This window comes from Ciconia boyciana, chromosome 26 (genome assembly GCF_034638445.1).
Source record: "Ciconia boyciana chromosome 26, ASM3463844v1, whole genome shotgun sequence".
Taxonomy (NCBI): Eukaryota; Metazoa; Chordata; class Aves; order Ciconiiformes; family Ciconiidae; genus Ciconia; species Ciconia boyciana.
In genome coordinates, this window is record NC_132959.1 from 1375026 (window position 1) to 1398245 (window position 23220).

Sequence of the window (23220 nt, forward strand, 5' to 3'; positions counted from 1 at the left end):
TGTTTTTTTTTTTTCTTTTTTTTTTAATCAACCAGATGCTGTCTGAGCAGGAAGGAACAGCGTAGCAGGGTGCTAGGGTGGTTTAGTGTGGTTTTAGCCTTTTTATCATTAGACATAATTTATTGGCAACAAAACTCATGGAGGTCTCAGAGCTTGGCTCCGCTGAAAAGCAGTGGGGTGTAAGTTTACCCTTTCTTTCCTTGTGGCACTCAAATTTGGTTTAAAACAGCAAAGGAATTCCTGCTTCATGCTGTCGCCTCTGCTATCCTCTGAAAACAAGAAAAAGCAACGAAAACTTAAAGAAAGCAATAGGAAAAAATGCCTCTCCTATTTTAAAGCTGTGCGGGTTGAGCACTGATGGAGGTGAATAATTCATTCCACTAAAAACACAAAAACAACCAAGCTTTTCTTGCCCCTTTCCAGGAGCGGAACAAACGAGAGGTATTTTCCCCACGGTCCCCATCCCCGGCTCTCCGCTGAGCGCGGGAGGTTGTGGTCCCCACTCCATCCCCACCCGGGGGGACAACCGCAGGAGGGGGACCCGTCCCCATCCCTGAGCACTTGCTGTGGGGATGGCGTTGGAGAGGAGCAAATTGAAGTCCAGGTCACCTCCCTGAGCGCTCAGGCTGAGAACAAGGATTGGGCTTTTCTTTGGTGGGTTTTTAAAGACCGCCCATACTCCTACTCGCTGTAGATCCCATGCAGCCCACAGCAGGGGTATGGGTTAATCCCAGAATATTTGGGGTTTTCCTGCACTGGTGGGCGTCGTGGCCATGAGCACCAGTGCATGCCGGCTCTCTGGGAGAGCTTCATGCCCCACGTGTTCCAGCCCCACGGCGCTCGGGTTGAGCAGCAGCAGTTGGGATGATGCCATATGGGGGGAGTGGCTGCCCACCTCCGCCCCCGCCGCGGTAGCAGGGTTTGAAGGCTCTGTACAGCCCCAGGAAGCTGTTACTGTATGCGAAAGCATTTTCTTGCTGGTCGTTTCCTCTTCTTTTGGGGTCGGGTTAAAGACCCGTGGCAGGATGATGCAGTTCTGGTACAAACTATAAGTCGATGCTCTGCTTCCTTCTGCAGGTCTCTCAGGCTGTCTTCAGTGAAGCATTCAGCACTCAGTGCTTTGAATACTTTCCACTCAAAAAAAAAAAAAAAAAAAAAAGAGAGTCATTCAGCCAAAAACAGGAAACACATGGCCCAGGGCAGCGTCTCTGATTTGAGTGTACCCGTTCTTATAATGAGCCCGGCAGCAGATATTAACTCCACCGCAACAGAGGCTCCATGAACCGAGGCATGGGCTGCAGTGTGTGTCTCTGGCTGCTGATCTCTCTCGGCTGTGTTTGGGGTATGTATGTGTCCTGTTTTCGGCTGGGATAGAGTTAATTTTCTTTCTAGTAGCTGGTATAGTGCTGGGTTTTGGATTTAGGATGAGAATAATGTTGATACCACACTGATGTGTGCGTTGTTGCTGAGCAGTGCTTACACTAGGCAGGGACTTTTCAGCTTCCCAGGCTCTGCCGGGTGCACAAGAAGCTGGGAGGGGGCACAGCCAAACTGGCCCAAGGGCTATTCCATACCATATGGCGTCATGACCAGTATAGAAACTGGGGGGAGTTGGCTGGGGAGCAGCAATCGCTTCTCGGGGACGGGCTGGGCATCGGTCAGCGGATGATGAGCGATTGCATCACTTGTTTTATCCCCTGGGTTTTGTTCCCCCCCCTCTCTCTCTCTCTCGTTGTTTTCCTTTTCATTACAATTTATTATTAGTATTTTATTTTGTTTTATTTCATTTATTAAACTCTTCTTATCTCAACCCATGAGTTTTCTTACTTTTGCTCTTCCCATTCTCTCCCCCATCCCACCGGGGGGGGGGAGGGTGAGCGAGCGCCTGTGTAGTGCTTCGTTGCCGACTGGGGCTAAACCGCGACAGTATGTTTTCCTCTCCGTGAAATACTGGGTTCAGATTGTTTGGGGATTTTTGTCAGATATTAAGACCTTTAGAAATCGCGAGCTGTGCATCAGGTGGACGGGCAGATCGAGTATAAATATTCATATAGAAGATAAATGGCTCGTAACTTCAAGCTGGATGCGTGGTGCATCCCTAATATGCTCGTACTAGTCAGGCTGAGGGAGGAGAGAATAAAAGATGATGAACGAACAAAGATGGTGATGGACAAAGTGTAGCTGCAATAGCGAAGCACTCTACCATATGTTTTAATGGGGTATTGATAGCACTGAGCAAATAATTTAGTACCAGATGTGAATTGCGGTACTTGAGATGAAGGTCCTTGGCGGATTGTCTCGCTCTCTGTGAGAGCGAGTGTCTCTGATCGAGAGGTGCCAGTGGGCTGGGGGACCGTACCCAAGCAATAAAATGTGTGTAAGGCGAGCGGAAAGGGACTGGCAGCGGGGCAATGCCTGTTTTCTGGGTACCCGGAGAGCCCTGGCCAGCTGTGGATGGTGTCCTGGGGACGATGGTGTCCTGGACAAGTTGAAATCCCCCCCCAGACCAGCTGGGCAGGGAGCAAGGACCCCCCGGGCCCCCCAGGGCTCCTGGGTCCTCTCCTCCCAGCCTGTTGGCAGTTACGGGACGATGCTGCAATATCGGTTTCAGTGGCACTGAGCCTGCGCAAAAGTGCTCGGGTGAGTCGGGGCCCTTGCGCAGGGCAAAGGGAGCTGTGATTAATCCCGACCCTCTTCTCGGTGCCATCCTGAGGTCCATTCCCCTTCCCTGGGGACACTCTGTGTCCTCACAGCCCCGTGAGCCCTCTGCCACTGCATTGGTGTAATTACCGGCTGTAAAACGAAGGGCTTGGCCAGGAAACCAGAGACCTTGGCAGAGCTGGGGTTTCTCCTCAGCTCTGCTGGCTCACTGTTACTAGAATACCTGCCTTTAAAATCCCCCCGGGGGTTTCTGCCTAGCCAGCACACCGAAAGTCCCACGAGCCCATTACCTGATGCGAACGCTGCTCCGGACCTAGCGCTGTGCCGGTGCGGACCGCTTGCCTTCCTCCAGCTCCTCCATCTGGGCTTCAGCACCGATGGTTTCAGACCCTTCACATCTCTCCTCCTGCAGCCTTGCTCCAGCCGAGTCGTCTTCCCTGCAAAGGAGATGCTCCTTACAGAGGGGTTTTCTGATGTGACGTAAAAAGGGCTTTTCCATTTGGTCATGAATGAGGAGCCTAACCACACTGCATGTCAGAAATACATGTTGCTGAGAAAATAGAACATCCGCCTGCATGCTGGGCTTTACAGTAAATGTATCAGCAAAAAATGTGTGAGGCACTGGGTCGGTCGGACCACGGGGTTTCTGCGGGATGACGGCCGTGTCCGCATGGCTGCTTTGATGCTGGGGAGATGTAGTCCACAGGGATAGCTCAGAAATTGCTGTGTTTCGTGTCATGGAGGGGGGAAAAAAAAAGCGATGGCCCTCACTTGAGATGGCAGCGGGGGGAGCATTTGCTCTGTGGTTTTTACTGGAACCATATGTGCTGCAGGAGAGGCAGATACTGGGCTTATCTGGGCCTCCCCAAACCTGTTCTTCGGGGGTAGCTCCCCCTCTTTTCTTTTCCCTCTGGGGCAAAGCCTCGCCCCGATGGAAGGAAGTTGGCAGGAAATGTGGGGTGACATGGTGGGGTCCCTTCCACGCTCCCACTGCTGGTGGCTGGCAGCAGCGGTGCCCTGGCACCTGTCCCCACGCTGTTTCCTACAAAAACAAACTTGTTTGCCTGAGGGTGCGGGCAAATATGAATCACTGTCTTGCAGTGAAAGACATGAAAGGGTTTGGGGGAGAAGATCCTCCCGCGTGCTCTCCAGGAAATCCGGGTCATTGAGATGCTTTGGGATGTGTAGGAGATGCTTGCACCCCTCTTCTTAAGAGCACTTTTCTGTGGCCACCAAGAACCACCTTGACCAGGAGAAGGACAACCTAGGATTTACACCTGAGCCCACCTCCAGGAAGGCTGCATTTCCTGCAATTTCTAGAAGAAAAGTCCCACCGAAGGTTTCTGGAGCTGAGGTGCTCGAGGGGAGTTGTGTGCCCATGACGTGCACTCAGCTGCAGGCTTTGCCCAAGAGCCACCGAGTATCGCTTCCCTCTGGACTGCCCTGGCGTCACCAGGACTTCTCCAGGCTGGTCCCACTGCTGCCAGCCTGCTTCTCCCAGGACCAGCATCCCCACCGGACTGGGACCGCAAGTGCCTTTCCCTGCTCGAGACAGCCCCGCTCTGTGGGGTGGTTTCACCGCGCTGGCTGGCTGCCATTGTGGCAACACAAAGCCCAGAGCCTTAAATCAGGATTCGGCCGTTGCGTACGTTGATGCCCGACATGGGAGAACGCAGAGGCTGATGCAAATGAAGACTCTCTCACCTCACTCCAGGAAGGCGAGGGTGGGGAGGAAGGGCAGAGGAAGGCAAACGCTTCCCCTCCGGCTTCTGAGCTGAGACCTTAACCCGCATCCTTTGGGGTTGAGGATGTGGGGCTGAGGGCTGGGGGTCGCTCCTTTGGTTCTAGGGGATGGTCCTGTGGGGTGGGCATGGGGCAGAGCTCGCACTGAGCCCTGACGTACAGCACGACTCATGTTCTCACCCGCCGGTGATCGCTGGCGCAAGACGTGGTGGATAACCCGGAGCTTGAAAACGTAGCTAGATGATCTGTTCAATTTTCGACCGATTTATCTCACGCAACCTGAGCCGTCCCCAGTCTGCGGATTACCAGGGTGGGTCCAACGCCGTTGCCAGCTACCGCAGCTCCGCAGGCATCTGCCCTCCTCTGGCAGAGCCAGGATGCGGGGGGCACGGGTGGTCCAAGCCCCTCGTGTCTCCCTGCCTGCCTCAGCCCTTCTCTCCGCTTTCCTCCCAGGCATGGGCCGCAAGGCGAGGGAGACGGTGCTGGGCACCCTGGGGAAGACGACGATATTGCAGATCCCTCCTGAACTCCAGAAGCTCACCCTGCGCTTTGAGGCGGCCGTGTGGAAGCGGGACACGGAGGACCCGCAGAGGAAGCTTGTCCTGCTCAAGTACATGGATGGCAACTACACCAACTACATGCAGGGACGGACTCGCTTCCACGTGACAAACTTCTCCCTGGAGATCCTGAACACCAGCCGGCAGGACAGGCAACTCTACGAGTACATCGTCAGCAAGGGGTCGGAGGAGAAAGTCTGGCAGATACAGCTGGAGGTGTATGGTGAGACGTGCTGCCTTGGGAGGACTGTGCTGGATGCTCCCGGCCTCTTGTGGTGCTGGGAGCAGGTCTGGGAGGTGGGTGGTGGTCAGGGGGAGTGGGAGATGCCCACCCTGATGTCAAGGCGCTGCGGTGAGTCCAGGACCCTCTTGCAGCCCCATCTGGGTACCCCCAGGAACCTTTGGGTGCGTGCAGACCATGTCCCTCTCTAATGCTGTTTGCAGCGGGTCCGGGGCCAGCCCAGCTCCTCTCCATCTCCCAGGGATTTAGGAGACATCAGCAGGATTTCCTAGGCAGGGACCAAGGCAACGTTTGTGTCCTGCCCCAGACACAAAGCTTTCCCCCTTCCCTCCCTCTCTCCAGAGCCGGTGTCCGATCCCAGCATCCAGATCCTCGGCTGGGCGCTGGCCAACAGCAGCTGCACCGTCACCCTCAACTGCACGGCAGAGCGAGGGGACAACGTCTCCTACAGCTGGGGCAGCCGGGACACCAGCACCTCGGGGCTCTGCTCCCACAACGGCAGCCTCCTGCACCTCTCCTACCCCCTGCAGAACGCAAGCATCGCCTGCGCCTGCACGGCCAGCAACCCCGTCACCAGCCGGGTTGTCACCTTCAACTCCTCCGAGTGCAGCTACGAGCAAGGGGGTAAGTCCCCAGTCGCCCACCCGGCTCGCTCTAGCCTCTCAGACCCACTCTTGCTTTGCAGGGGACTTTTTCATGCTGCTTTAGGCAGCTTCAAAGGAGCCTTTTGGCAAGAAAAGTGGCGGCTGCGTCACCTTGCCCAGTCCTTCCTGTAAACTTCCGTGGGTCCCACTGCCTCCCCACACTCACAGTGCCCTGGTGCTCGAGGCTCATTTTAAACACACGAGACTCGTACCCCAGGTGGTTTGGGGAGGGTAAAAACCTTGGTGACAACTTCCCCTTTGGAGGCTCTCAGGGCAAAAGTCACGCTCTCTCTCACTGGGGTTTTCTAGCACTCTCTCGTGACGTGGGGACTTTCACTGGGGCCGGGCGACACAGCGGCTGCCCCTTTCCCTGGGGACCGGGAGGAGAAGTCACACCTCTGCTGGGACTCTCACGGTGACCTGTGCTGAGAAAACATCCCCATGGGAAAAACAGTCGGGACTCTTGCTTAGGAAAGGGAGACGTTGAAATGAGATGCTCCAGGGGGGTTTCGGGTTTGTTTCCCACCCTCTTGCCCCAAAACCCCTTGCACTGTGGGACACCCCTGCATGGTGTCACCGTTAGTGGTCCAGGAGAGGGGCCACCCCGGGTGCCTCCCCAGGGTGGGAGCCCGGCTGGCGGCTGGAGCTGCAGAGCTCTGTCCCAGGGCCCTCTTCTCACGCACCTGCGATGCAAGGGCATTGTACAAAGGGCTGCCTCCCCGCAGGCCTCCGTAAAGCCACCGGAGAAGTTTTTAGGGCTTTATCTGGCCCGGATCTGGCTCACAGCAGGTTTTTCGCTGACTGTTGCAGTCTGGAGGAGATTAGAGAGAGCTCTGCTCGACATCATCAGCCTAAAATTAGGTGACGAGATGAAGAAAGATTTCCGCAGCCCGTTCTGCTCAGCTCTGGGTGACCCTGGGCCCCAGGGCCAGCGGTTGACCCCCTCCCCTCCCTGCCCCCCATCCCAGGCAGCACCGGGCTGAGGACGAAGCATCTCGTGCTGATGGTGGTGGTGCCCATTCTCATAGTGATGATGTTCACCGTGGTCTTCGTGGCCGTCCATTTGGCCACGTCCACCGGTGAGTGCCACGAGGGAGGGGTGCTGGGGCAGTTGGTGGTCCACGGGTGGGGTGGGACAGAAGCTGCCCCCAGCCAGCCAAGTGAATGGACCAAGGGGCTGATCCCCACGGGCAACTCGTCTTGGGAGTACCCTGGCCCTGGGGAAGGAGCAAAATGTGTTTCCCTTGAAGCACAGAGTAAAAGGCAGGAAGCTTAAAAAAAAAAAAGAAAAAAGAAAAAAAGGTAAAAAAAAAAAGAGAAATGTACCTGCACGTGATCTCTAACGCTTTACCCGGATGATGGGCTTCTGAGATTGTATTGCATGGTCTCAAGGGGAACTGAATGATCCCAGCCCAAATTTGAGAGAGCATCATCTCTCCGAGTGCCCCAGCCGGGCTGTGCCCCCCCAGCCCCATTCCCTGTGTAGCGACAAATTTGCAAAGCTGACCTGTGGTGGCCAGAAATCCTCTGACCACGGCCGGAGGACAGGGATGCAGCTGGCTCCAGCCAGCGGGCACCGTGCCGGGGATGGACCCAGCATGGGCTCACCCTTGCTGTGCCTTGGGCCACGGGAGCAGGATACAGCTTGCAAAGCGCTGGCGTCCCCCTCGGTCCCTGCTCCCCTCTCAGCTCGGTGACTTGCTTATCCCCCCGCAGCCGGCCAGGAGCACTCGCCCTCGCCGCTCGCCGAGGACAGCGCGATGCACACCATCTACTCTCAAGTGCAGCGGGTGGAGGTGAGCCACGACCGGCACGACCCCAGCCGGACTCGGCGCATGGGGGAAAAAAATGCTCCTTTAGCGATGGAAATGCTCCTTTAGCGACAGGACCCCGAGCGCTGCAGCTGGCGGGGAGCGCGGGCACGACCCCGGCGGGGTTTCTTGGGTGGGGGTCTCGGACGGCGGCGGGCAACAGCGAAGGCAGCAGCACCCAAAGCCCCGGGCTCGTTGCTGGGTGCCTCCTCGTGGGTCTGTGGCACCCTCTGTGATGGGCTTTGGCCACTGGGTGTCAACACAGCCCCGTGGCTGGCGAGGGAGAGGGTGAAATTGTGGCTGGTGGGGACTGGGGTGGCCGTGGGCTCCCCGGGGTCAATCATCCCTGCCGTTCCAGGAGTCAGCCTGGCTGCCATTAATTTGGGAATCACTGGGGAATAAGGTTGGGTGCTGCAGCTTCCCCAGCCCCCAGCATCCCAGGGGGGCTTTGGGGACAGCCTGTGTGTTTTTCCCCCCTCCCCGAGTCCTGCTCGGTACAACCTGGGGAGGAAACGGTGGGCCCATGTAGGGCGGAGGGACGAAGGGGCCCCCATGGCGAGCTCCCGCTGCTGCTCATCCTTCGCTCTCCGTGCAGAAGCAGAAAGGGTCCCCAGCTGCCGAGCACCCCTCCTGCACCACCATCTACGCTGCAGCCACCGGCCTGCCCCCGGACACGGCCCCGGCCCCGGCCCCGGCCCCTGGCAGAGCCCCACACCCCCTGCGCAGCCCCCCGACAGAGCTGCCCACCCTGCAGGGCCACCCGCCCCTCTCGCAGGTAAGGGTGATTCCCCCCTCCCCGGTCCTCGCCCCAGCTGGGCATTGCCATGGGGCACCCCACGGCCTCCCCCAGCTCAGGCACCTCGCTCACCCCTTTGCTTCCCTGCTCTTTGCTGCAGAGCCCCGACAAGGAGCCCACGACAGTTTACGCCAGCGTGATGATGCCCATGGCCTGAGCCTCTCCGGGCAGCGGGCAGCAGCCCAGCCCGGCCTCCGCCTCTGCTCGCCGGGCACCGACATCCACGTTCCCAGCTGGAGGAAACCCCGTTCGTCCCTGGGGATTCGGGGCAAAACCCTCCGGCACACGCCGACCCCCGCTGCAGCCGAGCTGGGGCTGCAATGACGGCCGCGGAGGTGAGGGACGGCAGAGCAAAGAGCAGGGCTCAAGCAAGGCGAGAAATCTCTCTGGGCTGTGGCTAAGGGCGGCCAGCAAGATGCTGAAGCACCGGGAGAGGGTAGAGGGTCTCTGGATATGACCCCGCAGCTGGGCATGAGCGAGGGAGAGAGAATCGGCGCCTCGGAAGGGAAGGGTCAGCCCATCAGCACCACGGTCCAGCACCGCGAAGCATGGCTGGAGCAGGTTTACACCCCAACCTCATCCCTGCCCCATGGGTTTTCACCCCATGGCCTCATCCTGTGGCCTCGGCTTCGCTAGAGGGAGCCCCCGGCTCGTGGCAGCTGGCCACACCAGGGACGTGGTTTCAATGGCAGCAGGGAAAAATCAGAAGTTATTTGTTTGGGTGGTTTTTGTTTTTTTTCCTTCGGACCTCTGCTCTACAACGGTTACGAAATGCCCGGGTTTTGGTCCAAGTATTGAAGAAAATTTTGCAATCCTCTCGGGGCTGAGCCCTGCCTGGCACCCGCCCAGCCCTGGCCCAACGCCCTGCACCGGGGGCACCAGCAGCCCATGCCCGCGCCTGGGGAAGCAGCCGCATCCCGCCGCACTTTTCCATCCCCATCCTTTTCCACTGATGACTATGGGAACAGGCAAGGATCTTCCAGGCGGACTATTTAAAGCTGAATTTCTGGCTGAGAGGGGGAGGCAGTCCCTGCCCATGGCCTGGCCACCTCCTGCCCGCAGCAGCTCCCAGCTTCCCTGCAGAAATACCTGGCGTGGGGATGCTGGAGGTGGCCTGGAGGAGGGACCAGGGCTGTAAACTTTTTCCACCCCCCCCAATCTGAGCTATTTGATAATCCCAACATAACTCAGCTCGTACAGCAGGTCTGATCTCGTGTGCCGCTGCTAAGGGTAAAGAAAATAAATTTATAGTAAAGCCTTTTAATGGAAAGGTTTGCTGGAGGAGTGTGTCAGGAGCTGGACCACGCTTTGGGGGGGAAGAAAAATCAGTGTTATTTGCACCTTCTTAGCTTCCTCCTTTCATTACCACAGAAAATCAGCTGAGCTGCTTCCTTGGAAAAGTCTGCCCGCAAAGCAACCACTTCCCCCCAGGTCCAGGGAAGGGCAAGGTCACGCTTGCCCTTGTGTCTCTAAAATGGTGTAAAAAGCCCAGATTCTGTGCCTGGCACTTGACGCGGCATGGAGCTCGGTGCTACTCGTATCGGTCCTTGCAGAATGATGGGGCACCCTGCGACGTGCCGCCCCGGCACGCGTCCACGGCTGTGAGGGGACATCAGATGCTCAATATGGGGAAGAGTTTAAGTAAAAATGCTAATATTGCCATTGCAGAGGAGCATTGAGCCACGATGCCGCAGACCCCCCGGCTCCCAGGTGACGGTCGGAGGATGCAAAGTGGGGTTACGGGGCAGCTCTACAGGGTGTCTCTTTTTGCCTCTCATCTCACCCCCCTGCCAGGGGGTTGCGAAAGAGAGAAGCTGTTTTTAGGAGTTCAGCGATGTGAGTGCTTTCGTATTGAGCAATGACGCCGGGCCCCGTGCTGATGTATCCCATCGCCCAGCCGGCCGCGGCACAGCGCTGGGGCAGCGCTGATGGGCGACAGCAGCCCCCGCTCCCTCGCTGGGGTGGAGGAACCAGGGCTATTTTAAAGCCCAGCATCCCCAGTTGGTCCCCAGTGCTTCCCCCACCTGAATTTCAGTATGATGCTGGTGTCATGCTACTTCCCAGAATAATCTGAATTAGGGAAGCGGCTGCTTCCCTGCAGTTGTCATTCAGCTGTCCCATCTAGGGGGAATGGAGTTTGGGGGGAACAGAGAGTTTGGATCTCAGCATCCCTTATGAAGGGATGGCATGTGATGACCCGGTGACATCGGTCCATGGGCACCAGCGTGCTCTGGGGGGCTGACCCACGATGGTCTCCACGATACCCCTCTTTTAGGGCTGATTCCCACAGAGGAGCTGGGACACTTGTCACGCACAGCCGCGATGATGCTCGTTGTCCCAGCTGCCTGTTGTGGTTGAACCCCAGCCGGCAACGAGACACCACGCAGCCGCTCGCTCACTCCCCCCGCGGTGGGCTGGGGGAGAGAATCGGAGGGGTAGAAGCGAGAAAACTCGTGGGGTGAGATAAAGACATTTGAATAAGTACAGCAAAAGCCGCGCATGCAAGCAAAGGAAAATAAGGAATTCATTCGCTCCTTGCCATCGGCAGCAGGTGTTCAGCCATCTCCAGGAAAGCAGGGCTCCGTCACGCCTAACGGTCACTTGGGAAGACAAACGCCATCACTCCAACTCTCCTCCCTTCCTTCTTCTGGCCCCAGCTTTCTATGGCTGAGCATGACATCGCGTGCTACGGAATAGCCCTTTGGTCAGTTTGGATCAACTGTCCCAGCCGTGTCCCCTCCCAGCCCGGCAGAGCAGGGGAAGCTGAAAAGTCCTTGACCAGTGCAGCAACAACTAAACCATCCCTGTGTTATCAACGCTGCTCTCAGCACAAATCCAAAACACAGCCCCACACCAGCTACTATAAAGAAAATTAACTCTATCCCAGCCCAAACCAGCACACTGCCACACTCCTGGAGTTTTGGAAATGGAGGGTTTTTTTCATCTCAAGTTTTCATTATCCACGTAGGATTTTCCTCCTTGTCATACCCGTTCTGGTATCAGGCCCAATGTCACCAACCAATGCCACTGTGGTGGTATCAGCCATGACAAAGCACACAAGTTATCTCCACCCACTCCAGCTGTAGGAGGGAAAACCACGTGGTCGCAAGCGCGTTCATCTTCCTCTCGCCACCACGACTTGTAGTAGATGCTAGCTGTGGAGAGTTCCTCTCTGTGCGCTGCGGGTCGACGGACATGTTTCGGTGCCTGCCACTTGCCATCCTCCTCCTCCACCAAGCAAGTAAGTGCAAGGTGCTCGTTTTCCCTCGGTGGTGGAAGGGAAGGAGCCCGCGGCGGGCTCGGGGTGCTTTTAGGGAGAGCGGGGACAGGGCTAGCATGTGTGGGACCAGCAGCGCCAGGTGCAGCTCCACGGGGACGGAGTTTGTCCCAAGGATGTTGGGCAAACCGGGGTGAAAGATGGCCAGCGCGACCCGGTGCTGGCCCCTCGCTCTCATGTGCTCCCCCTCTGCTAACGAGTGAATGCATCAGGTCTCAGCTCTGGCCCAGTCTCCATCCAGCTGCTGCCAGACGTGCACCGGCTGGCGAGCTTGCCGTGCCGCTCCACCTTCAGCGTCCGTTCCTCTACGTGTTGTCGCTGAGTTTTCCGTGCTCCTGTGGTTTTGCTGTGGGGCGTTTAGGGCTGTTTGGAACAGGAGACACTTTCTGCCTCTTTCCAGGCAAGGGGAAATGGGCAGAGACGCTGGCTCTGCCCTGGCCCCCTCCCACAGCCCCGAAGAGGGTTTTGCCACCAGATGAGCCCTCCAGCATCCTTATCTGCTGCTTCAGCAGAATTTCCTTTTTCAAGTTTATCTCCCCACCCAGCTTTTCCTTCCATGCGGTCGGAGGTGCCTGTTCTCAATGTCCCAGAGGCGTCCCCACGGGGTCAGGCAGAGGGGACCAGAAATGCAGAGACCCGGGGAGAGGTGACAACCTCGGGGGTCTGGCTGCCCAGCCGAGCCCAGATCAGTTCCCTTTCCTGGGGAGAAAACCTCTGTGCCCAGCCCAGACTGGACAGCACTGATTTTTAAAACGGGAAGTAGGCAAAATAAGAGGGAAATGTCTTCTTCCTTCTCAGAAGTGGGGAGAAGCAGCTGCACATTTGGGGAAGAGGCCACTCGTTTTCTTGCCTGCTCATGTAGGTGAGCTTGGCCTTTTGGTCCGGTGATGAAAGGGAACCTGCCCAACCTTTCTGAGCCATTGCAAACTCCTCCTTGCACTTTCATTTTGCGCCTCGAGGCTCTGTCCCTTGCACTCCCTTTGTGCGCATTAAGCAGCAGCGATGTCCCACAGCCGCAGGGGAACCTGGTGCCGCTCATTTCATGAGCCCTTGGGGGACGCGAAAGCACAGGTCCTCCTGAGGCATCTCAGCCCAGAGCCTCAGAGGCAATTAGTTTATTTAAAACAAAAAGGAATCCCCTAATTCCTGCAATCACCCCGCGACGGAGTTGTTCCTTCAGTGCTCTCCACATCCAGCATTGGTGACCCGGCGTGCGTCCCCGACCCCAGGGATACCCCAGAGGGTTCGGGTGACCCGGCGACGTGCGCTCGCAGCCCAGCAAGCCGACCGTCTCCTGGGCTGTCACCCGCAGCGTGGCCAACAGGTCGAGGGAGGGGATTCTGCCCCTCGACTCCGCTCTGGTGAGACCCCCCCGAGGCGCTGCGTCCAGCTCAGGGGTCCTCAGCACAGGAGAGACGTGGACCTGTGGGAGCGGGTCCAGAGGAGGGACACGAAAATGGTCCGAGGGCTGGAACAGCTCTGCTGTGAGGATGGGCTGAGAGAGCTGGGGTTGTTCAGCCTGGAGAAGAGAAGGCTCCGGGGAGACCTTCTTGCACCTTTCAATACTTATAAGAAAGACGGGGACGGACTTTTTAGTAGGGCCTGTAGCGACAGGACAAGGGGTGATGGTTTTAAACTAGAAGAGGGGAGATTCAGCCTAGATTTAAGGAGGAAATTGTTTACGCTGAGGCTGGTGAGACGCTGGCCCAGGTTGCCCGGAGAGGTGGGGGATGCCCCATCCCTGGAAATATTCAAGGTCGAGTTGGACGGGGCTCTGGGCAACCTGATCTGGTGGAAGATGGCCCTGCTCGTGGCGGGGGGCTGGATTAGATGACCTTTAAAGGTCCCTTCCCACCCAAACCAGTCTGTGATTCCGTGACTACCCGCAGCTGAACAGAGGTACTGTGCGTGATAGCACGGGGGGCTCTGGCTGCCATGGCATCACGCTATGTGATCGCAGTGGGACGAGGCTCTTCTTTCGGCCAAGGACCCTTCCCTGAGCCCTCCTGCCTTCTCCACCAGCCAGCCCCCAAGCTCGCTGTGCATCCCTCTCCCTGAGCACGCTGCCTTCAGCTTGGCTTCTCTCTCCAGCGTGCACCAGCAACGGGGCAGAAGTGACCGGGGCCGTGGGCAGGTCCGTCACCTTCCAACTCCAGAGCCTGGATGGCAAAGCTGTAGCCTGGAGCTTCCACAACGATGTCATAGTGACCGTGAAATTCGGCAATCCTCTTGAAGCCACGTTTTTTGACGACAGCTACAAGCCACGCTTGGCCTTCCCCAGGAACGGCAGCGCGCTCACCATCTCCCAGCTGAGGATGGACGACGCCGGTACCTACACCGCAAAGATCTCGGGGATGAAAACCGCCTTCACCCTACACGTGTACAGTAAGAGCCTTGTTGTGTTGGAGTTTTGGGGTTTTTTATGCTTTGTGCTAAATGGGGGGGTCAGGGATTTCCTGACAGCCCCCTGCTTCCCACAGGGGAGCTGGCAGTGCCGACGGTGACCTGCGAGGCACAGAACTGCTCGGCCAACGGCTGCAGCTACACACTGCACTGCACCGCGTCGAGCTCCGGCTCCGGCAACGTCTCCTACGTCTGGAGCATGGCGGACGGGTCATGGAGCGAGGGGCCCACGGTGCTGGTGGATGAGCCACCCCCGGACAAGCCACCGCCGCTGCTCACGTGCATGGCGCGAAACCCCGTCAGCAGCCGCAACGCCACTGTCCTCTCGCCTGCCGCCCTCTGTGCAGGTAACAGCAATGGAAAGATGCGTGGGTGGATGGTGGGGATGGACCATGTCCTGCTCCCAGTGGTTCCAGCTTTCCCCCGAGCTGTGCCTTGGCGTGCAGAGAGAGAAACGCGGAGCCCCGGCACAGACACTTACCTCTCTCCCTGTTCTCTCCCCTCGCTGTGCCACCTGTGCCGCCAGAAAACACAACCCACCCTCCCACCGCCGGTGAGCTGCTGAACCGCCTGTCCGTGTCCGGCCTCGCTCTTAAGCGTCTGAGTGTGCCCGAGCTAGCTAAGAGCGTCTGGCCACCCCAGACCCCCGGGGGGTATCTGGGGAGGGGGGAGATGGGGAGCCTGAGGTCAGCACAGTCCATCTCCTCCCAAAATGGCTCGCGGGGGATATCCAGTGTGCTGTCTTCGTCACCTGCGGAATTTGGGGAGGGGAGGTGGGTCTACATTGTCCCCCATAGCTTGTCCCCGCAAAAAGTCGCAGCTTGGGATGGGAGCATCAAATCAATTTGTGCAATGGAGAGGCAGAGCCAAGGATGGGCTGGAGGTGGGAGCGTGGCTCCCTGTACACCCGCTGCCCCCAACCCATGGGGGGTTTTCCCCCGAAAAGCCACCCGTGACGTCCCCGGAGTGCAAAGGGACATCAGCGGGGGCAGCTGCAGCTGCGGAGGGGCTGGGGTGGGAGTCTCCCAGCCGCTGCTCTGTCTGCGAAGCCACTCGTCCGCATGCAGTGTGCCACCTCCTTTCCGTGTTGGACTGTGTTACCATGAAATAAGGGGCCCTGTGAAGCAGAGGAGGGCTCAGCGGGGTGTTGAAGCAGAGATGTGCCCGTTTCCCCCTCCTCTGATGCCGGGAAGAGGCAAATATGTTTTGAGATGTTGTTACCGGACCTTCTTCTCTTTCAAGGCAACTACTCCAGCAGGCAGGTTGGAATCATGGCCGCATTGGTGATCGGAATCGGAATGCCTTTATTAGCAGTGGTTGTCCTCGTGATCTACAGTATTTCTAAAGGTGAGCTGCTTCCCCTGAAGGCAACCATCCCTGCGGACCGGGCAAGCAGGAGATGGGACCTGAGGGGGGAGGACGCAGGCAGCCCCGGTGCCCGGGCGTGCTGCGTGGGGTTTGCTTTGGTTGCTGCTGACGGGAGCCCCGTGTCGCTTCTCCCCCAGGCTGGAGTATCTTCCGTTTGCCTGCAGCCGAGGCTGTGAACACAGGTAGGACTTTGGGGCTCCCCCAGGCATTCCCCTCCCTCCCCCTTTTTCCTGGTGGGAATAGCCTGGTCGCATTTAAGATCAGGAGGGAAATCATCCGCCGCCGTGGCTTGGTACCAGAGCGTATCCTGGCTTGCGGGACCCCGACACCTCCCTGCGCCCCTACCCTGCATGCACGGAGGCAAGTGAAAGGCGACGATCCCAGGCGATGTTGCGGTGGCTGAAGCCGTGCTCTCCCCTAGTTTCTTGTTGGAAAACTTCGTGCCAGCCCACCAAGAACGAGCCGGGAGCGCAGCCGTGAGATCACCGAAGCAAGAAGGGTTCTGGGGAAAAGAAAAGAGCTGGCAGGCGAGAAGCAATGAGGAGTCGTGTGCCCCATGGCCAGAAACACCCCCCCTGCAGCACCGCGTGCAGCTTGAGCAACCGCTGCCTGCAATCGCTGCCTGCAACAGCTGCTGCCTGGTTTCCCGAGCTCTTGGGGACAGAGATTGGGGGCTCCTGGGAGAGGTGGAGCAGGACGACGATGGCCGCAGGGACTGAAGCACACCCTTGGCATCGCTTCGGGATCAGCTCCGCTAGACTCAGGGGTTCAGGGTGCGAGTCCAGCCGAGAAACCTGGTGGAAGAAGAGGCCACCAGAGCAGTTCCCATCTCTCTCCCTGATGTTCAGGGCCGTTTTGCACCGGGCCGGGCCGTGCCCATCACTGCTACAACTGAGCCAAAGCCCAGCAGAGATCTCGCTGGCTTTTTTTTTCTTTTCCAGTGTGTGTTTTGTCATTTCTGTAAGCTAAAATAAAGCTGACACGAATGGGGGAGTTCCTGCCTTGTGTTTTGCCTTTGCGTGTGCCCGAGCGGGATGTCGAGGCACACCCAGCACCAGGACCACGGGCTCTTCCCGGCCGATAATTTGGATCCAGCTCTTCCGTTGGGAACCATGGGCAAAACCTCGCCCCGAAGCGCTCCTCTCTGCACAGGCTGAAGCCTGCGTGGCTGTTCTCTGTGGGGCTGGCAGCAGCGCTTCAAATGAGAGGCACTGAAATTTTGACCCAAAAAAGGGATTATGAAGGATTTAAATCCCCTCTCCCCTCCTCTGTTCGAGGAGCCAAAGAACGAGCTGATGCTAACGCTTGCTGCAATGGTGGCAACGTATGAAGGAGACACAAATGCCCTCCAAAAGCAGCCAGGGATCTTGTATTTAAATAAAAAAAGCTGATTTTTCACTACCAAGTCCCTTCGACTGCTGTCCTTTGAACTGGAAGCAAGCGCCCTGCTCCCGCAGCGGCTGGGGCAGGAGGGATGACAGGATGAGAAGCGATGCTCACCTCGACCCCGACCCACAGCAAACACCTCCAGCAGCTCCGAGGGACTGCCAGGTGCTGCAGCTCCTGCTCGGCTGGGCTTTCGCCTGAGCCCGGCACACTTTAAGCCGGGATTCCCTCCAGCCCTCAGGGAGGAGCATCCCGGGGGCACAGCGGGGCATGCAAGGGGATCCGCCGCAGCCCCTTCCCGGCTACAGCAGCCGCTCCCTCGCTGACCCGCCACTTTTTTCTCCTTGCAGAGGCCGGAGGAGAGTACATGACGGTGTACACCCAAGTCGGCGCTTTCCAGCAGGTGAGTTTGTGCAGGCTCATCCCAGTCCTCCAGGTCCGTGGCCGGACCGGGCTGTGCGGCTGGGGGGGGTCCCTGCATGGGACGGGGACGGCCTGGGCTGCTCCGTGGCAGGGACGGGGAGGAAGGACGGCAGCTGGGCAGCCCCGGGGTTTGTCTGTTAGATCCTCCTGGGAAGTTGAAGGGGGACGTGCCAGCGCCGGGGCTTGCCAAGAGCAGCCAGCACGGCCACCTGCCTGCACTTCCCGGTGCATCACCAGGGTCTCTGTCCCCGGCCCCACCAAACTCGCCTTCTTTGGCTCACCCAGGCTTTGAGATCCCTTTGCCAGCTCCAAGCTCTGGAAACAGTTTTAAAAATCTTTTCCCCAGGTGCACCTGCAGAGTTGCTCTAATGCACAGCAAGAGGACCCAAAGAAGATGCCGACCCGTGACGTGGAGAGCTCCAAAACCATCTATTCCACCATCCAGCCTACGGCCCAGGTGAGTCGGTGCTCATGGCCATCTCCCCCGGAGAAGCTCCAGCGCCAAGCAAGGCGATGGGCAAGATCCCAGGGTGAGAGAGGTAACCCCTGGAGCAAGGGGCACGGACAGACAGGCCTTCACTGGGCTTTCTTGGGGTCCAGAGCTTCAAGCCAAGCCCTTGAGCTCCGTCTTTCTCTCCAACGGAGGGATCAGCTCCCACAAGCCCAAGCAAAGCTTTCATCCCTTTGCAGTTGCAGACAGATGATGAGAAGATGGGCAACAGCAAGCTGGAGTGCCAGGAGCAGGATGAGAAAACCCTCTACTCGTCCGTCAGCTAGCCAGACCCCGCGGCGCAGCCCCGGCACAGCTCTGGTGCACCCATGAGGCTGCTCTGGGCGCGGTGCTCCTCTCTGTCCGGCCCGTGGGGCTGCAGCATCTCCCCTTCCCTCCCCGTCGCTGCTGCCTCCGATGCGCCTGTCGGCAGCGGTCCCCGGCCATCGACGTGAGGATGTAAGCGCCCCGTAAATGCAGACTCGTCTGGTGCAGGAGCTCTGCCCGTGTTTTGGCATCCACGTGGGGTTTGGGCTCCTTTTTCTGCCCTCTCTGACCAGACCAAGGAACATGGACCAAAACTGCGGCTGCAAACCCAGCCCTCCTGGTGCAAGGACATGAGCTCCCGGGATTCACCCTGCAGCACCTCGTGGTGCAGAGCCTCAGGACGAAAGGAAGGCAAAACTTGAGGAGCCTCTTTAAAGACCTTTTTCATTTTTTTCTTTTTGCTGTACTTTTAAACTTGGCAAATACTTTGTCTGCTTCATTCGGTTGCTAACCCGAGAGAAAGCAAAAATAATGTGTGGTGGTAGAAAGCTGACTAAGGAAACGCATGTGCCTTTGCCCAGGTGCATACACCCAGGCTGCTGCGGTTTCAGTGCCGGTTGCTTCCCCAGCGCTCGCTGCTCCCAGGCCTGCCGGGGACCTCCCAAACCTCACGGCACCCTGGCACCGTGCTCAGCATCGCTTTATGCTGCCAGTGACCTCCCTGCGGTCCCCGGGACGCTGCAGGGCCGAGCCGGGGTCCAGGGGCAGGAGATGGCCCGGGCTTGGAGGAAAAGAGGACAGGGAACGTGGCTGGTGATGTTCTGCTCCACTCCTTTGATGTGTTTGTATATGAGGTTTTATTCTTGCATTAAATATTTGGATGTGAAGTGCTGTGTTTCCGGAGTCAGGCGGCTTCCCAGGAGAGCTTTAGGGAGGAGAGCAGCTCTCCGAGCCCTGAGCGATGCAGGGATGCCGCACGGCGTGGTAGCGGCTGCATCCCACCGGGACGCGTGTCCTGCAGCAGGCTCTGCATGGGTTCATCCCGAGCTGGGACTTACAGGGACCTGCATGCCCAGCGAGGGGGGCACAGGACACATCCCCACCCTCGCTGCTCCCTCAACCCACCTAGAGCTGGCAACTGAGCAAAACACGCACATTGGCATCAATTTTCCAGCGGACAGGCAGACGCCGCCCGCGCTGGGAAGCCTCTTCCCGTGCGTGCCGCCTCCCCCGGCTCTTTGTCTTGTCTGTGCGGATAGTAAATTATTCAGGGATGAAACTGGAGATTTCTTTGAAGTGCCTGGCACAGGAGAGCCCTCTAGGAGCTACTGGAATAAATATGCAAGATGCATCTGGGCTCAATTTCTGTCTGCATATTATTTTGGGTGAAAACTGCCCATTATTGACGAGCCTGTGGAGTAACTTGTTTATTCTCTGCATTTTCACAGTATGTGACAGGCTTGTTTGTGAGTTCCTCAAATTCATGCTGATCAATTAAAAATGTATACCTCAGTGGGCCATGCATTTTACCAAGGGATTCGTCCGTGTGGCACCAAATCTGTCCTTGTAACTCCAATCCACAGCCTGGACAGGACTTAAAACAGCGGCGATGGCACCAGGGACTGGCCTGGAGAGAGCCGGGACAGTGCTGGAGCATCGCCTCCTCCTTCGCCCACGCCGACGGCTGACGGGTTTCCATCCCTTACCCCGGGCACAGCCCCAGAAATGACCCCCGGGATGGTTTCTGGCCATTAATCATCCTATTTCAGTGCCAACACCTTTGAGCTCACAGGAAGCCGTTGCTTGGGCAGAAAGGGGAAGGAAGACATTGCAAGAGGGGGAGCAGTGGTGGGAGGTTTGGTGGGGCAGAGGAGGATGGAGCTGAGAGGCATCGGGACGGGGTGGCTCTGCATCGCAGTGGTCTGCTCCGGAGCCGGTGAGTGGGGCTGAGGGGGTGGCGTGAGGTCCGGGGACACCCTCCATCTGTGGGGCTGGAGGGAGGAGGAGGAAGGGGCGACGTGAAGGCAATGGATGCAATGCCATGATGCCTTCCCGGGGGACCCTTGGTGGCAGGGCAGGACGTTTGCCCGCTTGTTTCATGGGGGGCACGGCTCAGGCCGCTTGCTTTATTGCTTGTCTTGGGTCTGGCTTGTGTGCGGGGGGGAGGATTGGGGTTTCCTGGGCTCTCCCAGCACCGAGCTGTGCCGCAAACCTGCACCCTGGGCTTCCCCGCTCCTGCCCAGCCCGTTGCTGGCCCGGCGGCAGGGATGCTCCCGGACTGCTCAGCCCTTCACGGCCGGGAGCGTAGCGGCTGTGAGCTGCTTTGCTTGGGGACCCCATTTCACCATCGCAGAGCGCCCATCTGTGCTGCCGCCGCCGCCAGTTGCCCAACCTCCGGCGTGACGCTGCCCGGCAGCGTGTGGCCATGCACAACTTCCAACAAACCCTCGGCTTGGTCTCCCCGGCATCCACCACGGCACTGCCACCAGCAGCACCTCCTTCGTTGCGGGGGGGGGGGTGTGCAGGAGAGCGGTGTGAACCTGGCCGCTTGCCACTCTGGCAGGATGTGGGACGGCAGCGCCTGCCGCTCTGCTGGCATCCACCAGCCCGCTGAAGCGATCCCCTCCCAGTCCCAAGTCACCGGAGGCCGGAGGGACGTGTGTTAGCCACTTCTTGCTCCTGCCTTGCCTTTCCTTACGCCGCGGTGCAGGACCATGGTGGGGCCAGCGCAGCCCCCAGCTCCGCAGCTCCGTTCCTGACCCTCAGGGGCAGTTCTGGCTTGGGGGGGCATTAACATGAATTAACGACCCTTGTTCCCAGCTCTCGTCCTCAAAGAAAAGGAGCCGGGGCGTCCAAGTGCCACACAGCGTGACAATGTCCCAGAGCCCACGGGAGACCCCACCACAACTGCCAGGGATGTGGACAAGCTGCCGACGAGGCCAACGGTCACCCAACCCCCTCTTTGGACCAGGGACCCCATCACCACCCCCGTGCCGACACGAGCAGGCGCTGCAGGGAACAAAACCCGTGAGTCCCACGGAGAAAGGAAGAGATGCGGCTTGGGGATATGCCACCGTCCTGGAGGGTCCTGCATCCCCCCAGAGACACCCCAGTGCCTGCCACCCCCCCCCGGCCACTTTTGCAGGCAGCACGCCCACATCTCCTCTCTCTTCCCATAGAAAATGCATCGGCTGTTCCCATCAGGTACTGGTCCCCTGTCATTTTTGTGGTGGTTGCTCTGCTCGTGCTCTTCTTCACCTACCGGCAGACCAAGGGGGAAGGTGAGCTCCCCCACCGGGCCACCAGCATCTCCCCCCTCCGCTCGGCTGCCTGCTGGCTTAGCAGGAAAGGGTGACAGCCATCTCGCAGCCCACATCCTCAAAGCGTGAAGAAGCGCTGCAAAAAGTCGGTTATTCTGGTGCAGCTTGATGACGGGGGGGTCTGACTGCATGCGGGGGAGGAGGGTGCAGGATCAGGCCCTCACGCCAGCCAGAGGCTGTCCCCAGAAACTCCTCTGGCCACAGCTCGGCCCCATGGTGAGGGTTGCCCCTTGCTCAGATCTGGCTTTAAAAGTCCAGACGTTTAACCCATAACTCCCTTTTCTGTGCAATTTTCCATCTCTCGGTGCCAGCTCTGCCCTTTCCCCCCCCGGGGCTTCTCCTTTTCTGCTTTAACACAAACCCCGAGCTCGAGGATTTTTTTTTTCCTGCTGCAAAGCAAACCCAAAAGCTCGCCAGCTTATCCCCCACCGCTGCCCTCTTCCCGGGAGGGTCTCGCCGGGCTTTTTTGCAAAGCCCGTTCGGCCCCGCTGTTGTAACGCCTGTGTCTGCCCTGGCCCGCAGGGAGCCAGGACCAAGCCGCCTCTGCCAGCAGCTCTTCAGGTGAGACGCAGCCACCCTGAGCCCCGCGAGGCCGGGGCATCTCGTCGTACCATCGTAGACCCGGTCTGGGTGCCGTGATTCACATCCCACCTCGTTGCCTTGCAGATTTGGGAGCCCTGGACCACGTCCCCATCCAGGACACCACCCCAATAATCCCCGCTCCCCAGGTGAGCCCGGCTGATGGGGATGCTCTTGCTGGCGAGGCGTGAGCTGGGAGGGCTGCGAGCTGCTTTTCACCCCCTGCGTGGCTTTGGGCGAGCCCCAGCCCGTGCCTCAGTTTCCCCATCCACTGCAGCCGTGCGGTGCAGCGGAGGCGGGTGAAGGGCAGCTCAGTGCAGCTCCTCAAGCAGCCTCTCTTGCAGGAAGAGAGGAAGAGGCCAGAGAAATCCTCAGCCGTGGAGCACACCGAAACCACCTTCTGCGAGCCGGACCCCCCACGGCCCCAGCTGCTGCTGCCCCAGGTATTTCACCCCAATGCACCGAGCCCCCGGTGCCCAGGGCAGGGGGGGCTGCGAGCTGAGCCCCAGCCCCTCCAGCCCATTCGGGTCCCTGGGGAGGGTTTGTAGCCCCCCCACCCCAGCACCTCATTTTATTTCTCCCCAGCCCGATACCCCCGCAGCCGCCGGTGGTCCCTGCTGCTCTGGGGAGCCCGGTGCCGACTGAGGGCTCCTGGGGGAGCCCAGTGGCTTCCAGACACCCCCAGGGAGCACGAGGCCACCCCTGAGGGACAGCGTGGGGACCGAGCCGGGATGACCCGGCCGGGGGCCACGCGGTGGCTGGGGGCCACGAGCATCGTGTGCCGCCTTGGCCCTTCCTATGGATGCTCGAGCGTGCGACCAAATCCCCATTGGAACGGGGACCTGCGTGGGACGGGGACCCACAGGGGCCGTGGCCGTGTGCGTGTGCCGTTACTGCTGCGCCCTGTGTGCGAGGAGGGGGGCACAGCTGAGCCAATAAAGCGGGATTTCACCCCAGAACCCCTTGACTTTCTCTGCCGGGGCAGCCAGCCAACCCAGCCGTCACTTTTTCCCCCGTGTCTTGGAACGGAGCAGAGGCGGTTGACAGCCGGCCCACGCTGAGGCGGCCGGGGGAAGGAGCTTCTTGTGCTGCTCCGTTACTCACGGAGGGGAAAAAACCACACAGGACTGAAATAATGCCCCCCCCCCGCCCCCCGGGGCCAGCAGCTCGTCAGATGACTGTTAAACTCATCACAGGGCAAAGACGGGGCACGGACTGGAAACACCCCAGAGAGCCCCAGTGCCCCTGCGGGTA

The 23220-nt window shown here is 58.9% G+C and overlaps 3 protein-coding genes across 4 annotated transcripts; all 3 read left to right on the forward strand.

Annotated features, from left to right (window-relative positions):
• The first annotated feature begins 1283 nt into the window (after positions 1–1283).
• Positions 1284–8610, forward strand: LOC140644018 (signaling lymphocytic activation molecule-like). The gene is made up of 8 exons (XM_072846476.1): positions 1284–1342; positions 4858–5184; positions 5545–5826; positions 6815–6925; positions 7563–7641; positions 7873–7945; positions 8253–8432; positions 8554–8610. The coding sequence occupies exons 1-8, from the start codon at positions 1291–1293 to the stop codon at positions 8608–8610; spliced, it is 1161 nt and encodes a 386-aa protein (XP_072702577.1). The 5' UTR covers positions 1284–1290.
• Positions 8611–11563: 2953 nt separating this feature from the next.
• Positions 11564–18954, forward strand: LOC140644149 (SLAM family member 7-like). The gene is made up of 9 exons (XM_072846714.1): positions 11564–11694; positions 13822–14115; positions 14211–14480; positions 14660–14686; positions 15376–15480; positions 15639–15683; positions 17238–17290; positions 17657–17767; positions 18001–18954. The coding sequence occupies exons 1-9, from the start codon at positions 11649–11651 to the stop codon at positions 18085–18087; spliced, it is 1038 nt and encodes a 345-aa protein (XP_072702815.1). The 5' UTR covers positions 11564–11648; the 3' UTR covers positions 18088–18954.
• Positions 18955–19937: 983 nt separating this feature from the next.
• On the forward strand, positions 19938–22861 carry LOC140644296 (uncharacterized). Of its 2 annotated transcripts, none has more exons than XM_072846976.1 (7): positions 19938–20003; positions 20888–21094; positions 21247–21348; positions 21910–21948; positions 22054–22115; positions 22311–22409; positions 22552–22861. In XM_072846976.1, the coding sequence occupies exons 1-7, from the start codon at positions 19943–19945 to the stop codon at positions 22609–22611; spliced, it is 630 nt and encodes a 209-aa protein (XP_072703077.1). In that variant the 5' UTR covers positions 19938–19942; the 3' UTR covers positions 22612–22861. The 2 variants fall into 2 exon arrangements, with proteins under 2 accessions (XP_072703077.1, XP_072703078.1); XM_072846977.1 differs by having other exon boundaries at positions 21247–21271; positions 22315–22409.
• The last annotated feature ends 359 nt before the right edge of the window (positions 22862–23220 follow it).

Bases quoted from the DNA above. Each gene is read 5' to 3' on its own strand.
- LOC140644149 (XM_072846714.1), top strand. From the start codon at position 11,649: ATGTTTCGGTGCCTGCCACTTGCCATCCTCCTCCTCCACCAAGCAA. The intron at 14,687-15,375 runs GTGAGCTGCTGA...TTCTCTTTCAAG, and splicing joins AACCCACCCTCCCACCGCCG to GCAACTACTCCAGCAGGCAG. The intron at 15,684-17,237 runs GTAGGACTTTGG...TTCTCCTTGCAG, and splicing joins AGCCGAGGCTGTGAACACAG to AGGCCGGAGGAGAGTACATG.
- LOC140644018 (XM_072846476.1), top strand. From the start codon at position 1,291: ATGGGCTGCAGTGTGTGTCTCTGGCTGCTGATCTCTCTCGGCTGTGTT. The intron at 5,185-5,544 runs GTGAGACGTGCT...CCCTCTCTCCAG, and splicing joins GATACAGCTGGAGGTGTATG to AGCCGGTGTCCGATCCCAGC. The intron at 6,926-7,562 runs GTGAGTGCCACG...ATCCCCCCGCAG, and splicing joins CCATTTGGCCACGTCCACCG to CCGGCCAGGAGCACTCGCCC.
- LOC140644296 (XM_072846976.1), top strand. From the start codon at position 19,943: ATGGAGCTGAGAGGCATCGGGACGGGGTGGCTCTGCATCGCAGTGGTC. The intron at 21,949-22,053 runs GTGAGACGCAGC...GTTGCCTTGCAG, and splicing joins CTCTGCCAGCAGCTCTTCAG to ATTTGGGAGCCCTGGACCAC. The intron at 22,410-22,551 runs GTATTTCACCCC...ATTTCTCCCCAG, and splicing joins CCCAGCTGCTGCTGCCCCAG to CCCGATACCCCCGCAGCCGC.